We start from the raw sequence: 26,781 nt of genomic DNA, 5'->3' as shown, positions 1-26,781 counted from the left end.
TAATGTCATCATCTCTTTTCCATATTTAGAAGTCAGTCATGAATCATGAGTTTTATGACCTTCTTCCATCCGAGAAGAGAAATTTGACAAAGTGAAAACAAAAAGGAACCAATCATTATAGGTTATTGATGAATTTCAACTAGAAAAGGAAGAGCATGATTAATTATATTTCCATTTTGTATAAGTTTGTATAAGCATGATTAATGTTGCGGCAATGGAAGTAAATAGTGATAACTCATAAGCTTGTTTCAACTGATTTTTCGACCTGTTTTTATTTTTTCTTTCAACTTTTGTTTTTTTTTTTAAAAAGCTAAAATAAATCAAATATCAGAAGCTTCAAGACATTTGTTTTTAAATTATTGATTTTAGCTTCTAAAAATTAATTTGATAGCAAGCTGATTGTTACTTTCACTAATATCAACAAAAGATCGTGGGGAGATATACTCGAATGAATGATGATGACAAACCTTTTTTTTTTCTGGATACAAATCGCAATCTCATCATGGAAATTGTATTCTCTGATCCTCAAATCCATCCAAAAAACAAGATGACAAAGAGAACACTTCCACAGTGGGACATATAATTTAGAAAAATTTTTACATTTTTCGTGAACACATCCTTCAATCACATTTTATCTCACATATATCAAATTACTACAGTATATATATATATATATATATATATATATATATTTATAAAACTCTTAAAAATAGCAATTCATATGGGTTTATTATCATATAAATAAGATTAATGGTGGAATAAGATTGATCCTTTCCCATATTACTAGTCAACAATTCCATTCTTAATTCACGAGATAAATATCTCGTGGAACAGAAAAGGAGTTCCACAATTTACTTCACGAGATCAATATCCACTCTAGTTTATTAGTAGAACAAGAATCAGGTGCCACAAAACCAAATGTGCCTTCCATCATGCCATTCTTTTCCAACAAAAAGTCAAAATCACAAGTGGCCCCAGACCTAAAAGATTAAATTAAGAAATTACCAAAAATCATCCAACATTTCGAAATTTCACCTTCCCCAATTAAAATGTTGCAAAGAAATTGGGATCAAAGTGAATTTTTTTAAAAAGTATTTTAGGGTTTAAAGAAGAATGTATTTTATTTAAATAGCACAAATTTATACTTCAAAAACTAAAATGTCTCGATTTGAAGTTTAGAACTCAAAGGGTGAAATCGGGAATAGTTGAACGAAACATGGCCACAGTTTCAGAACTGTCAATTTCGATTAAAAAATTGATCGTTCTGATTCTTTTAAAAGGTGAAACATAAACAAGCCGCTCTTGAACCTCCAATTCTGGTTACTGTTCCAACTTCTTCTGATTGCAGTTCAATTCTTTTAGCTATATTTAAGTACTTGTTGTTATAAAATTGATTCTAAGAAAATATAACAATGGATGTTAAAAAAAATTATGTATTATCATGTGTAAGGAAAAAGAAAAATGATGCAAATTTTATGAAAAAAAAGTCGTATTATTGATTAGATTAGAATAGCCATGCATTTAGATTAGTCATAGAGTACACACTTACTAATGGAATGGAACAATGGGTCGTTGAATTTAGCAATTGCTATTAGATGTTGATTATTGATATTAAAATCTAAATTGATCAAATAAATTTAAATAGTAAATATTTTTTAGACGATTTGAATGGATCATAAATCGTTGATCCCGGTTTAGCTTTTAAAATTTGGTGAACTTGAACTTGGACATGAACTTTAAGTCACGATTATGCTTTCGGTTTTTGTTCTGATTCAACAAACTATCGAATGTATTCCGATTTGATTCTGGTTCAAACCTGAATTGGGGCCACCCTAACTCCGTAAGTTAGTTGAAGGGCGTAAGGTGAAGTGAACCATTCTTCCGCCTACCAATCTAGGCATCCTAATTTGGACCCCACCCCCTAGCTTCTTAATTAATTACTCTCACGCTCTCCATCTTTATTCGACGTTCCACTGAAGCCCCTTCTTGCCCGCAATTGTAGCGGTCAGGCATGGGTCCAACGCCGCGTCTCTCTTTTTCCATTTTGTCGTCATCTGTACTCAGCAGTCAACGGCTTCAGCTCCCTTCAAGACTGTGAAAAGTGAAAACCCGACAAATATATATATAAAAATATCTCAATTAATCAAATCTATAAATACAGATGCACGCTCTCTGCCTACTGTGTGAGTCCGTGTATTCTTCTTTGGGAACTAATGAGACTATAAATATTCGATCGATTAGTTGGTGAAAGAGACGCATTGAAGCTAAGGAGTGAGAAAGATTTTATCAGTTACTTACTTATGTTCAATAATTGAGAATTTGTTTTCCTTCTTATTTAATTTTATTTTTGAATTTAGATATCTTGGTGAATAATGATGTGGAGGAGAGTGGTGGCTCGATCTGCTGCCGCGGCGTCGAGTGTCCGCGATTTGCGGAGGTTCTCGATGGCAGCTGCGACATCGATACCAGGACCTTGTATCGTGCACAAGCGTGGTGCTGATATTCTTCATGATCCCTGGTTTAATAAGGTCAATTTAGTTGTTATAATATATTTTTTTGACGCATAACTGTTGTAGGATTTTTTTTTCTTAATGTTGTTGAGAAATGTGATTTTAAAGTTCACAGCTTTATTTCATTTAAGCATCTCCTTTTTATATACATATATGTGCTATGCATGAGAGTTGAAGCATCTTTTCCTTCTTGTGAGTTGAGAGTTTTGGGGTTGTTATCGAGCTGAAGCTTTGATTCTTTTTTTCTTTAATTTTTTTTCATAGTTAAGATTTTACTGTTTTAGCAAGACCTGAATTTCTGTGTTAATGTGTTCCTAAGAATACAATTGGCAAAGACCCTTTTTTTTGGATAAAAAAATTCTGAAAAAAGGAGCAAAGGCATAGACTTGGGAGGCACAATAAAGAAGTAAATTGCAGTTGTAAGGACCGGGTGGAACTATTCACAATTTGATAGGCCTTTTTTCTTTTTGGGGTTAATTTTCACTATTTGTGAATTTTTGACAGTCATCAATAAGCAGTTAAGGTCCGGGTCTAACCTCTGACTGCTTTAGTGAGAGACAGAATTTAAGGAGGCCTATGTGTTTTGATGCTTAAGCATACAAATTGCCTATATGTTTTCCAGATCAATCCATTCTACTTCAGCTCAGAGTTTTCTAAAGTCCTTAATGTTCATCATATTGAATTTCTCAATGATGACTTCATAACCTATAGCATTATTTTTGAAAGTATGGCTCTGCTCTAATAAAATCATATAAAACAGGATACAGGTTTCCCTGCAACAGAAAGAGATCGACTAGGTCTCCGCGGTCTTCTCCCTCCTCGTGTCATATCATTTGAACAGCAGTATGCTCGTTTCAGTAAGTTTCTTTCCTGCTTTGCTCTCTTATTGAGCGCTTTCTCCCAGAACCTGGTTGCCAATGACTTAAAAGAATCTTCTTAAATGTACAAAATTCAAGGACTCAATTTCATCTATGATAACATATGAAAAATAAAAAAAATTCCCCCCCCCCCACCTTTGCCTTTCTGTGTGGGTAGTGGAATTAACTGCTCTTGGCATAATTCTGAGACTTTAAGCATACAGGATATCTTCGTGACTGCCGATAGCCCACCTTTGGCTCTTGTACAAACACTTTACAGAGTGATCTGAAAAGGATACAATCGTGCATTTACATAAACAAAATTTTGTTAAACATTATTTTTTGTATGCACTTTAATTACATAATTTTCATTTAAAAATAAGACAGCAAAGAGAAAAAGAGTTACTTAAAAGTTCTGGGTGGGGATAAGCACAACTATGTGCAATTGCACTTAAGGTATTTAAAGTTTTGGTTTTACAAGTGTAGTGTATTAGGTTTACTGATAATTTTCTCAAATGACAAGTTTCACCAATCTGTTGACTTCATACTTGTATTCCTCATAGCTCTCTTAGTGTGTAAAATCTGATATTTGTTGTTTATATGGATAGTATAGTTCATATATTCTCTTATCTTAAAGCTACCTTCTATGATAGATCAAACTTTGTAGGAAAAAAAAAGAGTTTAACAGCTTGATTCTGATGATTTAATTGTCAGTGGAATCATATCGATCCTTGGAGAAGAATACTCAGGGACAGAAAGATGATTTCATAGCTCTATCAAAATGGCGGATCCTGAATAGGTTACACGACAGAAATGAGACATTGTACTATCGTGTAAGTAGATGGCAGATAGCGAGAGTACAATAATGAAATATTTTGAATATTGAACCATCTAAAGCAATTCCATTGCATTCCTTTCCAGGTTCTCATTAATAACATTAAAGATTTTGCTCCAGTAATATACACTCCAACAGTAGGACTAGTTTGTCAAAATTATTCTGGGTTGTTTAGGCGCCCACGTGGAATGTACTTCAGTGCCAAGGACAAGGGAGAGATGATGTCCATGATATATAACTGGCCTGCTCATGAGGTATTGTGTAAACCATGGGGAAAAGCATTTGCTCTATATATATATTTTTAATCTTACTCTTTATGCTTGAGATTAAGTAATGTTTGGCTGTTCATTGCTAATACTATGCGGAGGACATATTGAGTAGATTTTGGACTAAGGACCTGCTTTCATGAATTTTTTGTAATTTCAGCATGTGGGATCCTATCTGATACTTCAGTTATTAAAAAAGAGTTGGAAATTCCCTTGTTGCACTATTAGTGGTTACAAGCGAAGCTGGTTACCACTAATGGCAACAAGAGTCTTCCCCTGTCAATTATTTATTCAAATCACTATTCAGTCTATATGATTATGGCACAGGTTGTTGCATGTATACTGTTGCCATATGTTCTTTCACTCTGCTCGGACAATAGTGTCTTGATTTTCTGGTTGAAAGTTGAAACCTGAATAATCAGATAAACAGATACATGCTTCATATAATTGCTGAGAATTCTTTCTGGCAATAAGAAATGTTAATTGACTTCTTTTATACTCAGTCATATATTAATATGTTTCTCTTTATTAAAAGCTCTTCTTTTACTTTGAATTATGATTGGTATAGATGTAATTCAGGTTTTATTTGGAAAATGATGAGAACAGTTAAAGCAAGTTGACATGATTGCACTTATTGTAGCTCCAGGTTAAGCTACTAATATCTTTGGCAGAAAAACCCAACAAAATCTATTCTGTCATGCCAGGTTGACATGATTGTGCTGACAGATGGCAGTCGTATACTTGGGCTGGGTGACCTTGGAGTTCAGGGAATTGGTATACCCATTGGAAAACTTGATATGTATGTTGCTGCTGCGGGAATCAATCCACAACGAGTATGTGCTACTCAATTTTTCTTCTTTGCATTAGCATGATGACCTGCCTTGTGGTTATACAAACATGACAGAATTCACTAGTTTTCTTACGTTGCTTACATATATCAAACCCTGACTCCACATACAAAACATAGATATCTGTTATACAGATCTGGTTATCATCTTAGAATGCCTGACGAAAATTATCTTGGCATAAGTGTTAGTGTGATTATGAAGGAGCTGATATCGTATGTACAGATATTTATAGTCCTTGTGTTTTACTGTTTAATTATGTGCTTTGCCTTGGATGTTTTGAATCCATTTTGGGTTACATAAATATACTGATGCAATTTCTGACAGATATTGCCAGTTATGCTGGATGTGGGTACTAACAATCAGAAGCTCCTTAAGGATCGACTCTGTGAGTTGATTTGTTTACTGTTATCTTCTTATTTTGTGATTAATCCTTATTCACTACTTTGTTTCTAACCCATTTTCGTCATTTCGGAAAACTTTAGTTCGTAGTTCATGCTTCCTATTTGTTGGCCAAACCATTAACTGCCTTGCTTCCTTGAAGGCTTATATAGAACTCATAAGTTTTACTTTCCTAAAGCAGCTCACCATGCCAGTACTGTTACATCTGGTTTTTAAAGCATATCATCAGAATAGCTAATCAATTTCTTTTAGCTTGGCAGATTTAGGATTGCGAGAACCAAGGTTGGAAGGAGAAGAGTATTTATCTGTAGTTGATGAATTCATGGAAGCTGTCCATGCACGTTGGCCAAAGGCTATTGTGCAGGTCCAAAATTTTTCATTTAGAATGACTTGTTATAACACAGTTATTGATGCCATACTGATTTCCAGTGATTGAACTATCTATCAGTTTGAGGATTTTCAAATGAAGTGGGCGTTTGAAACACTGCAACGCTACCGGAAAAGGTTTTGTATGTTTAATGATGACATACAGGTGACTGAGTTGGCATTTATACTGAGCATAGATCTTATTATTGGATTGGAGATGTTATGCTTTTAGTCTGGTCCTCTCTGAAACTGGAATAATTCAGCATATTTTCATATTAAGCAGGGTACAGCAGGTGTTGCACTGGCTGGTCTACTTGGAACTGTTAGGGCACAAGGTCGTCCATTAACTGATTTTGCAAATCAAAAGATAGTTGTTGTTGGAGCTGGAAGGTAATGGCAAAATTCAACTTGGCAATTTGCTTTTGCTTAGTAAAATCGTTTGTTATACAGCAGGGTGTTTGCTTGGGACAACTTAGCATTACAAACTCTTACTTTTGCCTGGATTTCAGTGCTGGGCTTGGTGTACTTAACATGGCATTGCAGGCTGTTTCAAGAATGGCAGGGCCAGTGGCAAATCCTCACTTTTTCCTGCTCGATAAAAATGTGTGGTTCTGCTAACATGACTACCACTGAGTAATTTGTTACTTCATGAAACGCTCTATTAATTTGCCTAATGGCTTCACTTAGAGGTTTTGCTTTGCTTAGTGTACCCCCCTCCCCACAGCGGGAGAGAGAGAGAGAGAGAGATAGAAGAAGAAAAAGAAAAAAAAGGAAAAATGAATAAGTGAAAAAACTCCTAAAATCTTCTTTGAAATGTAAATGGCTACAAAAATTGATTAAAAAAGGAAGAGGGACAAGCTTGTACTATCCCTTTTTCATTAAAAAATTGTACAAACTTGTCTAATAAATACTTTGCATGGATGCAGGGTCTAATTACAAATGAGAGGAATGATATTGATCCAGCAGCTGCTCCATTTGCTAAAACGCATGAAGAGATCAAGAGCTTTGGACTTCAAGAGGGAGCAAGTCTGATTGAAGTGGTAAATGTTAAACTTGTAATGCAATGTCTGTTCTAGTGGAGACACTCTTTAAAAGGAGATATCCTTCCTTTTACTCTTGGCAAGATTTTGATTGTGATAGTGGTGGTAAATACGGATCAGTAATACCCTCTCTCTCTCTGTCTCTCTCTTAGAAATATGGGCAGCATCCTTTCTTTCATGAATTCAGATTCCATGTAACTTCATTCTGTTCAGGTCAAAAAGGTCAAGCCTCACGTGCTTCTCGGTTTGTCTGGTGTTGGAGGTCTTTTCAATGAAGAGGTGCGTAGCTCTCCGCTGAGTTTTATTATCACCTGGATTGTGGTCATCATTTCCTTGTATTGTTCTTTCTTGGGGGCAGATGCAGTTGGATGTCAATTCTGTTCTCAGAACTGTTAGCACACTTGAATTAGTTTCTCTTTATAGGTCTTATATCCCGTTCCATTTTTCCATCTTTTGCTCACAATTATCATTTAATCTCCCCTATCTCTGGATGCTGGTTGTCCTTGTAATGGAATCCTCACCCTTTTGGGTGTCAGATTATATGTGTGGTTATTTAACACTAAACGGCTGAAGGTATAACTCTGTAGAATGCCATTGTATTGCGATAACAGAAGAAAGTATTGAGATGTAATTAGTGCATTCATATCTGTGATATAACCAGCTTATTCCTGGCCTAATTATCAGGTGCTTAAGGCAATGCGAGAATCTGATTCCATTAAACCTGCTATTTTTGCAATGTCCAATCCTACCAATAATGGTTTGTCTCTCGACCTTCTGGGTGCCTCTTGTTATACTTTCCTGTGCGATTCTGAAGAAATTGTTGTTTCCATTTTTGGAGCAGCTGAATGCACTGCTAGGGATGCTTTCAAGCATGCTGGTGAACAGATAGTCTTTGGAAGTGGCAGCCCTTTTGAACATGTTGATCTTGGTATTACTCTTTTGATTCTAATTTGGAACAAAGTGCTTGTTATGCATCCTATTTGCTTCCAGTTTTTTTGGCAAATGCATTTCAAGCAATAAAGTGAAAGGCATCATATCTAAAGGGTGGGAGAAATATTAATTCCATCTTTTACATGATCAAAGCCATTAAACTGAATGTTGAAGCTGATAATACTGTTAAATTCTTATATCCTTGCTGATTGTGTTTTCATGGTAACTTTTTACTGACCATGAGCTTATGTTGTCAGGTAATGGAAAAATTGGCCATGTGAATCAAGCAAATAACATGTACCTGTTTCCTGGGTATGTGCTAATGTCTACACTTGTGTATGATAAATATACTTGCATATGGGTGCCAAATTCTTACAAGTTCTGTGTTGGGCTGATTTAGGATCGGGTTGGGAGCTCTTGTATCTGGTGCTCGCTTTATTACTGATGGGATGCTGCAAGCAGCTGCAGAATGGTATTAATTGATACTTAAATTAACTTCTCTTTTTTCTGATGTTTCATTTTATCGTATGCTCTGGATGAGCGTATTTTACTGCAGTGCTCCTATTGTAAGGTAAAAGCTGGATAAAGTTTGTATGAAGTGTTCTTTGCATTATTGTCATCTTCTTGCTTCAATTGGAAACATTTAGTTGTTTAACAAAAATAGAAATTCAAGGGGCCAAAACCAACTCTGTTGATAAAAGTGAAAAGGAGGAAAGCCGGGCCTATCCTTTTGTTCAAATTGCAGCTTAGTGAAGTTTTTGTACTTTGAATCAATAGGTAGTTCATTTAGTTTGAGAACCTCTTTGCAGTTTTAGTTCATTTTCTTTGCATGATTGTCATCTAAAGCTCTTGTTTGCTTCCTAATACTTGACACTATAAACATCCAGACTCCTGCACTTCTTTTAGTTCTTTGGGATTTAGTCATTGCAACTTTTCAGTTTTGATGCTTGAATTGTTACCAGGACTTTGGGAGAGTCCTACAAGCATTTTATCTATAATGCTGCAAGACAGTTCGTGCATTCAACCAAATTACTCGTGTAAATCTCATATGTGGAGAAGCTTTTTATATATGAGCTTAATTCACCGGGGGAGCCGGGGGGGGGGGTGTTAGGGTGGTCGAAATCCTGTTTGGGTGGAGAAGCTTCTGCAACCTGTTTGGTCGAAATCCTTATCTATATTGTTGCCAAATTCTAAAATCAGACTTGTTTTTATATATTTTTTGTTTAAAGAATGAAAATCAAGGGCATTCAACTCTTTTTAGGCAAACTAAGCTCTTTTTTTATTTTGGTGATTGGAAAGAGGGAGGGAATCTTTTTCCAGTTCATATAAGATTTGAGTTCACTTTGATATTTGAATATCAGACGTTTAATATGATCTTTTTTTCTCTAGATTATCATTTACCCATGTCCTTACTTTACATTGCAATTGAAAATTTGTTCTCAGAAAACCTGTTATTTTGGGCATGTAACTATTACACCTTTGCTTCTGCAGCCTTGCTTCTTATATGACTGATGAAGAAATTCAGAGAGGAATCTTGTATCCATCTATTGACAGGTATTTTGCAAAGGTTCCTGGAAATTATTTTCATCTGTTTCGTGGGCAATCAAAGCTGCACATATTTTGTCTGTCTCTCTTATAAAGTAACTAATATGAAAGAAAAAAGAAAAGATATAATTGGCAAGTGAGGTCCCCCAGAATGCAAGTTTGTCAATCATTCAAAAGGTTCTGTTTTCGGCAAAGCTTTGTTTTTTGACCTCATACTAAGCTGTGAATGGAACTTCTACTGTATTCACAGATGTTGGGATATGATGACTGAATGACTGGCTTTTTGCTTCCATGATGACCAAGTGGCTCTCATAATTGATCTAATTGCATATGTACAGTTTAGTCGTCATTGCTAATAAATTTTTCTAATTAAGCTTACCAGTATTTACAGTTGTAGTGTGTATCTACAGATCGCTTGAAATTTAGCCCTGGCAAAATAGGCTACAATAAAAGTGAAGTAGTACTGGAAACTACTAATCTGTTTATCCCTGGCAAAATAGGCTACGACAAAGTGGAGTTTGCATTGGAAACTATTAATCTGTTCATCGATGTAGTTGAATACTTTGAGTTCATGATTTCATGGGCTGCTTGCAGCATTCGGGATATTACAGCAGAGGTTGGAGCAGCAGTTTTGCGAGCAGCTGTTGCTGAAGAGCTAGCAGAAGGATATCATGATGTGGGAACAAAAGAGCTAGTAAGCATGTCAAAGGTAAGCAGCTTTCTTGACCTTTTTGACAATCAGGTTAAAAGACGACAAAATAGGTTTCAGAGATCTGTCAATCTAAGCGTACATCAATATTATTTCAGAAGTTTTATACATATTTGAATGGATTTTACACTAATCAAATTTTGCTGGAGGAAGTTTGTGCCAGTTCATGTAGCTCTTAACAGATTTCCGCATAATTCAGTTTGTAAGCAACTTGTATAGGTAAAATGTACTCTCTGGTAATTTCTCATTCACAAAATATGACAACAGGGACCATTGACCAAATTGATACTAAATCATCGCCATCGCTTTGTTGGATCAGTCTTGTGAGAGGTGTCAAAGTTGATAATTGGATTATAAATGCTTTTTCTTAAATGGTTTGTGGATGAAATTGATGCAATGCACTTCCACCCATTTATGAGGTGGGTGCAAATGGATGGGACCTAAACAGATAGTACTCTACAAACTATCCATATGCTAACCATTTGACCCATACCTCCGCTGGAAGATACCCTCTATTTATCTAATTCTTGCCCCTATTTCTTTCCGTTGTATTTATCTGACTCTTGCTTTTATATGATCGGATACAGGAGGAGACTGTCGAATATGTTAAAAGAAATATGTGGGATCCTGTTTACAGTCCTCTTGTTCATGAGAAATGAACGTCTCCTTTATACATTGTTTGGACTTTGGAGGGGATATTTGGCAGCCCATCATGTAAAGTTCGGCAGCGAAATGTATCAGTCAGAATTCAAACTCAAGGGACTAATAGGCGAAATATTGAAAGATGGCTGAGAGACACATGCCTTCAAATTTTGATTCTTTTAGTAAGCGTTTGTTACAAACAAAAAAAAAAATTTCTTTTATTACTGTAATAGATGATGTACACTAGTTTTATGTAAGGATCAAAAGTGGAAAAAAGTCTCTATTCCCGCACAAGGCAGATATTCTAGCTATCCAAAAATAATTTAAAAAAAAAAGGGGCTGTTTTCTGCAGTTGATAATAGAATGATAATGGAATTCCTCGCATCAAAGAAATTTTTAGTGCCGGGACAGGTGGTCCTTTCGGGATCATCCCTTGTATCCGGTTTGGGCTATTTTCTTCGCGCAAGGTGAAGATATAGAACAATCCATTCAATCCTGGCTTAAAATATGTTCTTCCAACTTTATTTTACACAGGGAGAAAGTAAACACACAATACTTTAGCGAGTTGAAACTTTGAACCTCCACACAAAAGTAAATGCTACATAGCTCTCCCCTCTATTTCATCTGCTTCCGTTTCCTTTCGTTTCATCACCCTATTAGCTCCACGATCGTGGATTGATTGAAGAAATTATTGTGTTTGTGTTGTGAGCCAATGTAAAATGTTACTAGGTTACTTGATTTGGCAACGATTGACAGGAAAACTTGAAAACTACAAAAAATGACTACAATTGGCTTGGTTGACAAGCAAAAGATGGTCTGTTCAATATGGTTAACTCTCGGCCAGCATTCATTGTGAAGGTGAACCATTCATTTCTAAAGATAACCAAAGTCAGACATTGAGAAAAGCTCATAATCGTCCCCTTTGCATGAAATCTTTCAAGCAACATTGATTTCCCCTCCGAATCGCATTTCGAATCGATCAGAGGAGTGGGAATGCAACTCAAACAATGAATTGAATTCACAAAATGGAAACATGAAGTACTTGAATGATTCCCCCAACCTGTGCGCAACATAACCAAAACTCAGTTGGTCCAAAGGTGTAAATAGGTGCACCTCATTGAACCACAAGCAACTAAATAAGTTATTCATCATGGTATGCTCCCGTATAATAATTGATGTCTCTGGAACATCTGCAGATCAAAAGATATCCATCAGCATCTTGGCAATGTCAACAAAGAAAAAATCTATCACATTTTGGAAATGGAAAGTTATACAGGCGAAGAAGGCATCTTTCATGAGTTTCTTCTAATCAAATCAATCTCACAGAAAGTTGAGACAAGGATTTTTGCAAATCAAAAGCAACTGTAATTTGGTTCTTCTCTATGAGGATAACTAATCACCGGCGACTGTATAGCAATGGTCAAAGATTCTATAAAGCGAATAGCGAACTAACTCAGGTGACAAACTAAGACCTTTCTATTGTATTAAGCAAATACTGGATATTACTCATTCTTGCAGCTGCACAGCAAAAGAAATTGTTGCATGGTCAAGGTCTTAAAAAGCATAATTTTTTTTCCCAACCAAACAATCTCTGTAATGAATGCATTTCGACAACCTCTTGCTGTTTACTCATATGTTAGAACAACATTTAATCACTAATAATAACTGAAACGTTAATGGATGATTTGCAGCTTACCACTGATGACCCTTTTCTTCGTGCTCCATGGTTCTAATCCTTCGCTCTGATATACCTTCATCTGGGCATCAATGCGGGGACGAGAATATTTCTTTCTGCGCTTGCTTGCGTTAGCCTCCTCATAAATGCTATGATGATAGCCATGCTGAGAAATAGCAAAGGAGTGCCCTTCACGCCATAAATATCTACGAATTCCATAAAATATTTTAACAAATTAATAGCCTATTTGGAAGAGAAATATACAAACATATACAGTTATGGTGGCTAGGAACAGCTTAGGGAAGGAAAGAGGACCGTTTTGGGAAGAATGTGAGAACACACTACCTCTCAAGAATAAGTAAGGGATCTGCCACTAGCACCATTTTGCTACTGACCCAGATGCTATACTGAGCTTGGGGGACCAGCCTGTGAATTAAGAGCTTGGAAATCTCTTCGTTCCTTCTAGTTTCATTATAAGGTAAATGCTTCAATGGAATTAAGCGCCATATACCTGCCCATAATCCCCCATGAATATCTTCTTCTACAGTCTCTCTATATTTCAGCAAACTGAGAATTTTCTCATCCACCAGCATGACAAAACAGAATAGCTTCCTGGAATGGACGCTAACATTGGTAGGCTGGTGAATTATGCTATACGGATTGAAAATGCCAGATGCGACAACATACTTGCATCCTTTAACATATCGCATATCTGCTACAGTCATTCCTGCATCACTGCTTCGAGTGAATCCACAATGTACCTAAAGGGCCAATGATATATAGTCAAGATAATTATTCAACCTGATTACAATATAGCACCATAAGTTGGTCCATCCAACATGACAAGGATGATAGAAATGTATGCACGCTTGAAATCACAAAATCACTAGTTAGTTGACATTTTATGCACCAGTAGCCTTGCTTTAAAGGTGTTAAATACGCTGAAACAAGCAACAAAATGGTCAAATATCTGGTAATAACTTTTACCTTTTTAATTTATTCCCAAGCTCAAAACGGATAGGAAGATAGACTGTATACAAACAGCAATATGCGAATTTTAGACTAGATTCCAGTGAGAAAATTAGCTGCAACTATGAGCTTTTGGGGAATAATGAAATGAATTTAGATCTATAGAACCAGAACATATGTAGGACTCATCCCAAGCTGTGCGTGAAGCTAATCCTTTTCTAGTTTATACAGTTGAGGATAACTAATTAATCATCTGAACACCAACTCTGATAGTGACATCTTCTGATATTTATTTCGACAGTCCAGTTCATTTGCTTACTTGAGCAATCCATCTTTGTGCCATAAGAGGAAGGAGGATAAATTGCCAATGTCGCTTAGAATGATACTCTTTGCTGCTGTTGTATACATGCTCTACCACTTACAAGATAATTGCACTTTTTCTCCTTCCAAGAAGCCTTAGTATAGTTCTCTTTTATAATTCATAACATCTCTATGAACCCGACCACAACACACAGACACACAGACACAAAACAAATATATATATATATATATATATATATATATATATAGTCACTTGCCAGACAGTTTAACAAAACCACTAACCATCAAGCAAGCAAAAGAAAATCCAAATCTTGTTATTGCTTTAACACAAAGAAATGGTAGAGATCAAGCAGTTAATTTGGAATTGTATCATTACTTTTACCTTCATGGTAGTGTTAAGCTTGAGACTTTCCCCCCTTTCGAACCATCTCTTCTGCCCTCCTCCACCAAATGGAGGGAGAGATTGCCATCCGCTGTTCACATCAGGCTCATCCTCCATAATGTAGGACAAACCTTTGACAAGTTGGTCAGGAGTTCTCCTCACCTTTGAATGGTCTAAACCCTGTGGGTCTTTTGCAAAAGGAATTGGACAGCCTATTAAAAATAGCAAAATCATATTAGCTATGAATAAGTAATACCCACAAATCAAAAAAAGGAGGACAAAAACAAAAGGAAAGACAGCTTAGAATCCTAACGTTTTCGTGGCTTAGGTGCATATCCCTTCGTCATATCTGGGAAATTCGATGTCTTGCTACACCTAGACGACCAAATAACTGCATCACGAGAACCCAAAATAATTGAAGCCACATCTAATATGTCACAATACATATGGGCAAAAGAAGGGCATAATTAATGTTCTCATTCTCGTCAAATTATCACTCCAAACTAAATCTTGTCCCAATTCCCAAGCAACTCGATCATGGCATATTTCCCATCTATCTTTCTTGTAACAAATTGAAGTGACTGGAAGTTGGATAAACAGTCACAAAACGAACATAGAAGTTCAACAGCATGAAAGTATAAAAAGGCAAATAAAAATGGCAAAAGTAAAAAAATCAAACTGTCAGTAGTGTATCCCCATACCAGAGAAGCAAGATAATGGTGATTGACAAGCCCAAGTGTCAGAGTACAAGGCGATGCGAATCATGGACGCCCAAACGATTCCTGCCACAACAAAAGCAAGAAAAAGAACGACTTTTGACATCATTCTCCTGGCCGCAAAATCGCGGCTAAAGTTCTTCCAGCTCCGCGCGTAAAGCACCATATGTTCAAACAAGAAAGAAAGAAAGAAAGACAACGTCTGAATTTCGAGGAATTTGAATGAAAAAGCGTTTGAAGGGTTTCAAGTTCTTAATCTCTTGCACTGGCTCGAACTGCATGTAGCCTTCCTATCTTCCATATTATACACAGAGCCCTCTTTAGCTACGGCAAGTAAAAAAGAAAGGAAACAAAAGAAAAAGAAACAGTGACCTATCTTTGATTTGAACCGGGAAAAGGAAGGTAAGGGCAAGGCGGTGGTACGAAATTCCTTACCCTTACAGCCTTACTTAAGGAAGGGTAAATTACAAAATGCCCCCACATGAAGGGTATAATTTGTTAGTATTTTTATTATTAATTTTCCCTTCTATCCCTGACAAATATTGTGTTAATTGCTGATATTTACTCATATTTGGTATTTGGAATCAATTTTAGGAATGAAGCAGAAAACTACCAAAAAGGAGGGACTTTGTGAAAAATATGGAGACTTCTAAGGGCTTCAATCCTTGGGCCCTTGAATTGGTGGGGGACCACAAGCTAGTGAAAGGCATTTGGTCATTTGGGCTTCAAAGAAAGCAACGTAGAGAGACTTGGAACAAGAAGTACTTGGGAGGCTTTGCCCACATGTGTGGGGACCACCTATATAGCTTTTAGTCATCTTTCTTTTGTTGCTTTAAAAGGGGACAACGTACAGAAGCAAAAGATATCTAGGGCTTTAGTTTTAGTTTTTTAGTTTAGTTCTAGTTTTCTTTCCTTGGACTGGCCTCTGACACACGCCAGGTATTCGACAATATTCCCCAACGGGGAGATTTTCTCATGAGGCGTGGTTAAGCTTTTCTAGTCAAGGGGACAACTGACGATTTGGTTCGACAATTACTGTGAGATCGAATCTGTTTTAATTATTTTCTTCATTTATTGGTATTTATATGTTCCTTGATTTTAATTGCTATGGCCTTGTGTATGATTGATTAGTGCGCAATAATTAATTATTCATATAGGCTATTTTTGCTAAATAGGGGTAATTGAATCCGTAATTGTTCGTTATCTCTACCTCAGTAGCAACTGGCGTAATTGGGTTTATGTCAGGGGAGCATATGATCTAATTTAAACAAACCCTCGTAGCGTGTTTGTTGGTTAGGATTGGGCCTTTCTAATTATTAATGCAATCTAGAAATTAAATCCTACGGTCGTACCTAGGGTTATTTTTGGGTTAGAGAAATAGCTAACGGTCGTACCTTAGCTATCGAGAAATTAAGGAAGGGTTGGTTGTTTATCGCGTGCATGACAACTATAACTAATCTATTGCTAAATGTTGGAATTATTTCTGCATCAATGATCAGTGCCTGAACCATGTCTGAAGTGTACCCTTGGCTAGAGTTTCTCCAATAATTATTTCTTTTATTTATTTTCTGCATTTAATTTATTTAGTTAGCATTTAATCCAAAACCCCCCATACCTTGGACTCTAGAAGAAACGAATTATCCCCAATCCCTGTGGATTCGACCCTACTCACCGCTATATACAAAATCTGTATTTTTCTCGAGTAGGTACTTATTATTGCACAGGTTCGGCACCTGTCAATTTTTGGCGCCGTTGCCGGGGACTGGTGTCAGATTAATTTGTTTTCTTTTGAGTTCATTTTGTTTTCATTTTTTTATTTATTTTTTCTCTTATTTTTTTTGATATAGTTTATGGCTTCTAACACTCCGTATTTTGGTGATGTATTGGATTTTATTTCCGGGCAAGGCGATGAGATTTGTTTCTTTCCTGAGTTTGCATATGCAGAGGCACTAAAATCTATTAGAAAAAGAATGGCTGCTGCAACCTGTAAAATTTGTTATGCCAGGGATCATTCAACCGGTATGTGCCCCGAATATCAGGATAATCTGAGTGTCCCACTCAAAAATTATGAAGATTTTTCACCCTGGTCTCAAACGTGGTATAACCCTAATCCAAACGGGTATGATCAAGGATGGTGGGATAACTCCAGTTATGATTATACAACAGGGCCAATGGATTTTCAACATCAAGAGTCTAAACAACCATCGTCCATGTCAGGTATGTCTTTTCAGGAATTGGGTGAATTATTTATTAATACATACAAATTCCAACAGGAGACACAAATGAGGAATGAGATGACGAAAGATGCAATGAGTTATCTGGCAGATCAACTATGTCTATTGACATCCAGAATGAATCGATTGGCTTCTCAAATGGAAGAATTGCCCTCGAAAACCATTGTTGATCTAGAAGAAAATGAGAGTGCAATTTGCTTGACTAGTGATGAGGAGATGCAAGAGTGTCAAAATGAGGATCTACAGATGCAGTTGAAAAAGAAGCTGCAAAAGAAGAAATGGAACCCCAACCGCAACCCATTCAAGTGAAAGAATCCAGTGAACAATCTCCAAATGCGGTGACATCTCCTCCACTCCTTCATCAATATTCTCCTGACTCTTACTCTTCAATTCCTGTTAACGAAATTGACTTTATTATACCAGACAATTTTGAATTTCATGACAGGAATAAATTAAGAGTGGCGATGGCGAGATATCTTGAACCAATAAATGCAAGTGGGGGAGGAGTGAATGGAGAATGCAAATTATCATCGACTCGTTTGGCGCCATTCACTAGTCCATGGAAGCCCGTAGCTCGTATGCTCAAGGATTATTCTATTTACGAGGGTTATCAGGACTATATAGAGGATGAAGCAGTAAGACGAGCCACAAGATTTTATCCTCCATGAGCAAAACATGATAATGTCTAGCCAAAGACATTAAAGAAAGGCGCTCCTTGGGAGGCAACCCAATTGTTCCTTTTAATTGTTTGTTCATTTTCGTGTGGTAGTTTAGATGTGCTCTCCTTGAATTCGACTGATTTTGGGTTTCAGTTTTCGTTTTTGCTGATTTATAGGTGCCCTTCAGTCATGACGCGCCCGCGTGGTGACGTGCATGAAGCTCACGATCAGAAACTTCTGGGAGCTCTCTTGCCCTCATGACGCGCCCGCGTGGTGATGTGCAGGAAGCTCACGACCAGAAACTTCTGGGAGCTCTCTTGCTCTCTTGACGTGCCCGCGTCACGTTCGCGGGAAAGGTAAGTATTCAAAGAAACTCAAGAACGATTATTGATTTCCTGTTAATCACTACTTTTGAATTTCAAAAATAAATTTTGTCAATAATAATAATAATAAAAAAGAGATGATATATGAAAAAATTTTCCACAAAAAAAAAAAAAAAAAAAAGAGAGGGAGAGTCTTCCCTGAAAAAAAAAATGAAAAAGCAAAAAAAAAAAAAAAGATTTTTTTTTTCCCCTTTTTCACCGTAGCTCAGTTTTCCCAAAAATAAAATAAAATAAAATAAAAAATTTCTTTTTCCTTCTTTTTCTTTTGTTTCTTTTGTTTCTTTTTCTTTCTTTCTTTCTTTCTTCTCCTCTGTTTTTCTCTGCGTCGCACGCCGCTCGCATCTTGCTAGCACGCCGCCGCCGCTGCTGCTGAAGATCCCACTGCGCGCAGCCACCCGCAGCTGCCACGCGAGCCAACCAGCACGCCACGCCCCCCTCCAGCTCACTTCCACCTCTGCAGCAGCCCCAGCTCCACCTAGCGCAGCTCTCTCTCTCTCTCCCATCTCCAGCCACACGCCGCGGGCCAGAAGCCCGCAGCCTCCTCGCCGCCGCTTCTCGTCCAGCCCACGGGCGACCATGGCTGCGCGACTCCAGCTCCATTAAGCTCCGCAACCACCTTCTTCCATCTTCCCCCTCGGTCGCAAATGCCGCCCACGCTGACGGCCGCGCGCCGCCCCTCTGCTCTTGTCGCCCGCCGCGGCTATTTTCTTCCACCGCTGCCCAGTCCACCAGCGCTCCACCTTCGGCTTCAGCTCGGTCTCCACAGTCGCCGCACGCCACCCGCTACTGTCCCCTTTCATTTGGTTGTCGTCCAAGGTGGAGGTAATTGGAACTTGTCCCCCATTCTCTTAATAACTAATTGGTGCTGCCTGGGTTGCTCAATAGTTAATGTTGTTGACGATTGAAGTTTATTTTCTCGATTGGTGAATTCCACCAGTGGTACTGGTCGGACTATTTTCGCTTGGAATTGCTATTTCTTTTGGGTTGGGTGAAATTGTGCAATTAATTGGCCAACTGGAGCCATTTGTTGGGATTTTGGGTGAGCTGAAATACTGCAACTGTCTAGTGACATTTGGGCGATTTGATTCTGCTTTTGCATGTTGAATTGGAATATCTGGCCGCTTGTTTTACTTGTGAGATTGGTAGCATTTATTAATTATGGAAGACATCCTGGTGATTGGTTAATATTGCTATTTTGGGACCATTGTTTGTGACCTCAGTGGCGGGGGTTCCCAACTGGTGGATTAGTACATACTTGGGGCTATTGCTTTACTACTGCTTTGATCTGCTATAGCATTTGTTGAAATTTCTGGGGATATTTGTTGCAATTTTAGTTGGACCGAGTTTACTTTTGACTGTGAGTTGGAGTTCTCATTACTTTGGGCCAGCCGTTGGAATTGTTTCATCAACTCAGTGGGTATTTTGACTCCACCAGATTAATTCTACTCTACTGGCTGACTGCTTGGAAGCTGGGGGTTTGAGATTCAGTTGTTAATGTCAGAGTTTTCCACTACTATGCTTGACTTGTTCACTTCTTGAGGCCCACTGCTGGGCATTTGTTGAGTCTTTAAGTGCTATTATTGGAATATTTTATCTGGAACTTGTTAACTCTAGTTGGTTGGATATTTGATCAATTGCCAAGACTGTTTGACTGTGTTGCTATTGCTAATTTTCTACACTCCTATTGCTGAATTTAGCATATTATTGGGGCAGTTGTTATGGTTTGACTGGTGGAGGCATTTGTTGAAATTTTAGAATGCTTTTGTTGAGAGTATGGATGGCCCGAGTTTGCTTGTTGACTGACTGATTTGGGTAGCCCCTGTGCTTATTGACGTGACCGTGCTAGTTTCTAGTTGTTGATAATAGTTGCTGGTTGTTAGTTTTGGAGTGCAACTGTTGCTTTGTTGACCATATTTGGGCTTGAGTGGCCCGTGTTTGCTTTTGATTGTTGAGTTGGGGAACACCAGTGACTATGAATGTGCATTTGTGATTGCTATCTTTGTTGGATATTCTGTCTTTTGTTGTTTGGGGTGATAATTGGCGAAAATGGTGAGTGGCACCACTTACAAGCACAGGTTCACAACGTAGATGACTGAATGATGAACATCGCCCGCCAAGGGGCAAGGATGTCTCAAAACGTGGCCTCGTACCTTCACCACGTTGGTTTCCCTCCGTAGCTGCCAAATACCCCTTAACCACTCCAGAGGGAAGTTTCGTTATCCTCTTCGCTTTAATTATTTTATTTCCTCCATTGAGGACAATGTAGGATCTAGGTGTGGGGGGAGGGACAGCTATGCCAGTTTTTAGTTTTCAGATGTCCTTCTTTTATTTCTAGTTTGTCATTTGTCTAGTCTTCGTTTACTTTTTTTTAATGAATACCCAAGTTTGATGTTGGATTGTTGTCTCTAATTCTGCTTTTGCCAAGATTTACTAATAAAAGGGTATCAAGTTAATGTGATTGAGTCCAAAAATATCTCTTTGGTGAATATCGATGATTGTTTTACTCTTATAATTTTTGGTTAACTTTCCTAGGCATAGGGAATGATTATTGGCATTTTCATGTGAATTGGTCCGGTTATTAACTTTAGTTCTCCATGTTTGAAAATGAGGCTAGCTGATGCAAGTTTTCTTTTGGTTCTTGTGTTATATTGAGTTTTTGTGATTTTTAGCTATGAATAAACTTGACTGTACTCCGCTATTAGTTACTACTGAGTAACCGGGGATCTGCACCTAAAAGTGTTGATTCTCGCGTCAAAAGGTAGTAATTCCTATGAGTACGTGGTCACGTGGCGATAGAAGCTGAGTAACCGGGCTCCTTCATCTGGCCAATGTTGGAGTTCGCGTCAAAAGGCTCTAAGGGCTATAGACTAAGTCTTTTGTTCCTTCAAAAAAAAAAAAAAAGAAACAAAAACAAAACAAAAAAGAAAAAATAAAGATTGTGTTAGTATGTGAATAAGTCAGCTTGCCAGTTTGTGATCTTAATGTCGAGATTTTGGTTAATAGTTGGACCATTTGCTGATAAATGTGAGCAACCATTCCTTTTTCTTAGATTAGTTTGCTTTAAATTGGAGGAGTTGGTGGTTGGGAAGCTAACCGGGGTGATTTTTCTTGGATCTTTACTTGTGAAGCTTGATATATGTTTTTCTGGGTATCTTGGCAATACTGTATTTAGAGCAATAGCCATTATTAAATTTCGGTGTTCAATTGTTATTCTCATGCTTGAGGGCAAGCATGATTCAGGTGTGGGGGGAATTGATAGGGTATAATTTGTTAGTATTTTTATTATTAATTTTCCCTTCTATCCCTGACAAATATTGTGTTAATTGCTGATATTTACTCATATTTGGTATTTGGAATCAATTTCAGGAATGAAGCAGAAAACTACCAAAAAGGAGGGACTTTGTGAAAAATATGGAGACTTCTAAGGGTTTCAATCCTTGGGCCCTTGAATTGGTGGGGGACCACAAGCTAGTGAAAGGCATTTGGTCATTTGGGCTTCAAAGAAAGCAACGTAGAGAGACTTGGAACAAGAAGTACTTGGGAGGCTTTGTCCACATGTGTGGGGACCACCTAGATAGCTTTTAGTCATCTTTCTTTTGTTGTTTTAAAAGGGGACAACGTACAGAAGCAAAAGATATCTAGGGCTTTAGTTTTAGTTTTTTAGTTTAGTTCTAGTTTTCTTTCCTTGGACTGGCCTCTGACACACGCCAGGTATTCGACAATATTCCCCAACGGGGAGATTTTCTCATGAGGCGTGGTTAAGCTTTTCTAGTCAAGGGGACAACTGACGATTTGGTTCGACAATTACTGTGAGATCGAATCTGTTTTAATTATTTTTCTTCATTTATTGGTATTTATATGTTCCTTGATTTTAATTGCTATGGCCTTGTGTATGATTGATTAGTGCGCAATAATTAATTATTCATATCGGCTATTTTTGCTAAATAGGGGTAATTGAATCCGTAATTGTTCGTTATCTCTACCTCAGTAGCAACTGGCGTAATTGGGTTTATGTCAGGGGAGCATATGATCTAATTTAAACAAACCCTCGTAGCGTGTTTGTTGGTTAGGATTGGGCCTTTCTAATTATTAATGCAATCTAGAAATTAAATCCTACGGTCGTACCTAGGGTTATTTTTTGGGTTAGAGAAATAGCTAACGGTCGTACCTTAGCTATCGAGAAATTAAGGAAGGGTTGGTTGTTTATCGCGTGCATGACAACTATAACTAATCTATTGCTAAATGTTGGAATTATTTCTGCATCAATGATCAGTGCCTGAACCATTTCTGAAGTGTACCCTTGGCTAGAGTTTCTCTTAATTATTTCTTTTAATCAATTATTTTCTGCACTTGATTTATTTAGTTAGCATTTAATCCAAGAACCTCCCATACTCTGGACTCTAGAAGAAACGAATTATCCCCAGTCCCTGTGGATTCGACCCTGCTCGCCGCTATATACAAAATCTGATTTTTCTTGAGTAGGTAATTATTATTGCACAGGTTCGGCACCTGTCAGAAGTCAATATTTCAATTTGCCCTCCTCAACAATAATCAATTGATTTGATCTGTATCTATTAAGCTTACCAAAATTTAATACAATCGACTTAAACCATTGGCCTCATTAAGAATATCTCTCTCTCTCTCTCTGGGGGTTTTAAAACCCCCTTTCCTGCCTTAAAAAAAAAAAAGAAAAAATCTTAAGAGTGTCATATTGCATCGCTGGTTTAGATGATTTTCCTCTTTAAATAGTTCTAGAGCTCTTATGCGCTCCTCTAGTAGTGTGTGTCTATATATCCTTATACTATATAAGATTGAATTTTGGTCAAAAAATATGTTGAATTTCAACCGCATAAGTGGAGGCTTTCTAGGAATGTGAAATGTTGTGTATTAGTTTAAAAACTTTATGTACAAGTTAAGGAAGCATGTATTTGGGTATGTTTACTGAAATGACCCCATTTTAATACATTTAAAGTTGTCATTGATGAGCCATCTGGGTATTGATGGAATGTGTAATTAGTGTGCACCGTTTTTGCATTTTGTACAACCCATATATGCTTGTGTGTTGGTGTAATTATCGGAATATCTCTTAACTACCAATAATTCCTTTTTCAGCCACAGATAACCGTTTGAGATGTTGTTTTATCTGAAACATTTTAATGGCAATCGGATTTAGGAAATGAGCCAACAATTTCTTTATCAATGGTAGGAATCCATTTCTCTATCATTTATAATCTGCATTTATGAGTCACAAACGTTGGTCAGTTTATCCCGTTTCAACTTCAGGAGTTAAGTTTTCCTTTTTTGCCTTTATCTACAATGATTTGCCTTATCATTTTGTCTTCCATCCGAGCTCAACTCTGAAATTACCCATTATTTCGTCATTAATTACACCCAATTCAATTGCTGAACCGTTGGTATGTTAATGCCTAAACAGTTGATTATCAGTTTCTCCCAGTTCGCATTCTAGGATTGGGATAATTCTACCTGGCTTCATACTAATCAGCTCAGAATGCTCTTCAGTCCCAGCTACTCCTGGTGGTTCAGCGTGAGGTTAGATTTCACCCCCCTCCCCAATTTTTCAGTTCCTCCCTTAATTTTGTTAGTGTGTTCTTAGTACCTACAATTAGTGACTCTTATCGCGTTGCCTAACCCCAATTGGTCTGGGTTGGTTATAATCTTATAGGTTTGGAGCAACAACAAGTAAGAGCTCTCGGTGGGAATTTTGGAATAAGGTTAGCTTTCTGTGTTGCTCTGCTTATCTGCATTATCAACGACCTTCAATTTGACACAGTTTTATTGTAATGCTGTCGTTTATCTTTTCATACTAAATTTTATTTCTTCTCATAATGTATTATTGTTTGTTCAACAAAAAAACCTCCTTTCCCACTGGCACCAAACACCCGCGCGATGCACGGGCACTCCCCCCTAGTGTGTGTGTATATATATATATATATTTGTCATTTGTGATTTTCCCGCCAGGGCACAAGGGCGTTGATCATTGGTACATCAAATAATTATTTTGTCATATGGGATGTACATGCAGCAACAAAAGGGGGTTTGGTGTATAAACTTTAATAGTCACTTTGAGGCCCCCTAATTTGGGATGTACATTTTACAAAATAAATTTTTTGATGTATAATCTTCTAGTGTCAAATAGTCATTTTGGGTTTCGATTAATTTGAAGTCAAATCGGATCATTTCTATAACAGGATAAAGATTTGAATTCAAAATATTATCTAAGAAGAATCAGAGTGTTTATTACTAGGACCAAAAGGCTTCAGAAAAATCTCAAAAAAGGCTACCAAATGGGCGAATATGCTCCTAAAAAGTTATTGATTTTGTCAAAATCATGTATTATCACATCTAGAGAAAAAAAATAGATCAAATGTGTCCCTAATGAAATTCGACTTGTGAGCAAATGTGCCCCCCTGTGTTCTTTCTTCAACCCGTACTTTTACAAATAACATTTTTTTTTATCAAGTGTTTGTTTATGTTTTTTTTTTTGTACAAAATGTGCTTGTTGTATAACAAATCATGTTTATTTTAGCATGCTAATATCATTAGACTTTCTTTTAACCCCTTCCAAGTTCCAATGCTGCCCTCATTCTTCAAGCTGCGTTGTTGATGCCAGAGCACATTGATCATATAGTAAGCTCAAAACCAACTTTTCCTTGTCTGCAGACATACTTGTTGATATACCCATACCCTATCCTGCCCAATGTTTGTAAACTCGGACCGGCAAGCGAATCGAAGAGGGGGTCGGTTGGCGGTCCGACTGATCCGGCCGGTTCACCGGTTTTCTACTTTTTTTTTTCAACTTTAGTGTTAAGTACTTCACAGGTCTTCATTCTACACTTGAACTTGACGGCTAATGTACAATTTAATATGGTTATTGATAACTTAAGTTTCTAAAATGCATTCACCAACATAACTAAATTTAAGTTGAGATAATAACAAATTTCCTAAAACTTATACATAAAACCTGGAATAATAAACATAATTAAAATATCATAATTCACCACAAGTTTTCATAAATTCATTACAAACATAAATAGATACAATCCAAATGTTCACTAATTATCACAAATAAAAATACAAAAATAAATATGAAATTCTTTTACAATCCTTAAAAAAGTCCATAAAAGAGGCCAACTCATATTCAAGACAAACCATTTGAATAACAAACTTCCATCAGTGGCATGATAAGCAACAACACCACCTTCACAATTTCATCAACTTAACCTGAAAAAGTTAAAATTTTATTATAAAAATATAAATCTAATTGCTCAAACTCAAAAAAAAAAACCAAAAAATTTTGAAAAACAAGGATACAACCAAACACATAAAAAATAAATTGCTACTAAACATCACTAATTAACATATTATATTACAAATCATTTGGCACTTTTTTTTAAGCTTTTGTTTCACAACTTTCACAAATCAACTTTAACATGTCTTTAATTTTGTTGCTTCAGTGAAACCTATAAAATTCAAGATGAATGAGCATTCGGTAGACTAATTACTTCAGCGTAGAAAAAGCAATAAAAACACAATAAACAGCATAGAAAAAACAAAACAATCATTGATACAAAATTTATTAATTTGATACTTCATCCATGTCTAATTTTATTAAATTGATACTTCATCCAAAAAATAGCTTCTCCAAATATGATTGCAAAATACTTAATGATTAATAATTTCATCCTTAATTAATCAAATAAAAATAAAACAAAAATTAGGGGAAACGGATGAAAATTGGGGGAAAAAAAGAAGAAAATGCAAAAAAATCGGCTAAAGATAATAATTAGAAAACAAAAACCTTGAAAAGGGAAAAATTAAACTTACTAAGATGATGGAAAACAGGAAAAACTCTTGAGTATCAAATATTTTGTGAAAGTTGAAATTTCCAACTTGTCTACAATCTGCTAAAGATGATAGCCCGATAATAATGGTGAAGGCTTGAGAAAATCTTGTTGTGGATATTTGGGTTTGAAAGGGTTAAGAAGAAAAAAATGAAAAAAAAATTCAAGAGGAGAACTGGAGGAGCCGTTGGCCTTGAAGCCTAAAGCCGAGAAAGTGATGGATTGAAAGAAAAGTGTGTCTGCTGTTTCTTTCTTAATGTTAGGGTTTCATTTTTTTAATCTATTTTTTAGTCAAGTTAAGTAGAATTCTCAGGATTGAATTTGTCCTATGACTGTGGTCTAGTGGTAAGATTGTCTTATGTGAACATGGAGACCAAGGTTTGAATTTGAGCAGCTTCATTCTTGACATTTTGTTTGAAAATTTAAAAACCTCCGAGTTACGGTTTGTACGATTTTTAACGGTTCATATGGTTCGACCGGTTTCTAGCGATTTTTCATTAACTTCTGGGTTTGATACTAGACCGGACTGGCGGTATGTCTAGTTCGTGTTCCAATCGGTCGAACCGGCAGGTCCGATCTGATTCTGAAAACATTGATCCTGCTCAGAAACTATTCAAAAAATTGACACAACAC

The 26,781-nt window shown here is 36.9% G+C and overlaps 2 protein-coding genes across 4 annotated transcripts; one reads left to right on the top strand and one right to left on the bottom strand.

Annotated features, from left to right (window-relative positions):
- Positions 1–2,170: 2,170 nt before the first annotated feature.
- LOC113757974 (NAD-dependent malic enzyme 59 kDa isoform, mitochondrial) lies at positions 2,171–11,272 on the top strand. The gene is made up of 20 exons (XM_027301037.1): positions 2,171–2,271; positions 2,358–2,528; positions 3,271–3,367; positions 4,082–4,200; positions 4,289–4,456; positions 5,173–5,301; positions 5,641–5,701; positions 5,976–6,079; positions 6,164–6,247; positions 6,365–6,471; positions 6,591–6,684; positions 7,008–7,121; positions 7,335–7,400; positions 7,806–7,878; positions 7,963–8,049; positions 8,309–8,363; positions 8,452–8,523; positions 9,543–9,605; positions 10,191–10,305; positions 10,893–11,272. The coding sequence occupies exons 2-20, from the start codon at positions 2,373–2,375 to the stop codon at positions 10,962–10,964; spliced, it is 1,836 nt and encodes a 611-aa protein (XP_027156838.1). The 5' UTR covers positions 2,171–2,271; positions 2,358–2,372; the 3' UTR covers positions 10,965–11,272.
- A 499-nt stretch (positions 11,273–11,771) lies between these two features.
- On the bottom strand, positions 11,772–15,304 carry LOC113757973. 3 transcript variants are annotated; one of them, XM_027301034.1, is made up of 6 exons: positions 14,996–15,304; positions 14,608–14,685; positions 14,289–14,506; positions 12,968–13,383; positions 12,644–12,828; positions 11,772–12,137 (listed from the first exon to the last, which is right to left on the bottom strand). In XM_027301034.1, exons 1-6 carry the CDS (start codon positions 15,174–15,176, stop codon positions 11,884–11,886), a joined length of 1,332 nt encoding a protein of 443 aa, XP_027156835.1. In that variant the 5' UTR covers positions 15,177–15,304; the 3' UTR covers positions 11,772–11,883. The 3 variants fall into 3 exon arrangements, with proteins under 3 accessions (XP_027156835.1, XP_027156836.1, XP_027156837.1); XM_027301035.1 differs by having other exon boundaries at positions 14,295–14,506; XM_027301036.1 differs by lacking the exon at positions 14,608–14,685.
- Positions 15,305–26,781: the final 11,477 nt, after the last annotated feature.

The sequence above is a fragment of the Coffea eugenioides genome, unplaced genomic scaffold (assembly GCF_003713205.1).
Source record: "Coffea eugenioides isolate CCC68of unplaced genomic scaffold, Ceug_1.0 ScVebR1_3493;HRSCAF=4715, whole genome shotgun sequence".
Classification (NCBI taxonomy): Eukaryota; Viridiplantae; Streptophyta; class Magnoliopsida; order Gentianales; family Rubiaceae; genus Coffea; species Coffea eugenioides.
Note: the sequence above shows the minus strand (reverse complement) of the source record. Positions and strands in the feature narration are given on the sequence as shown.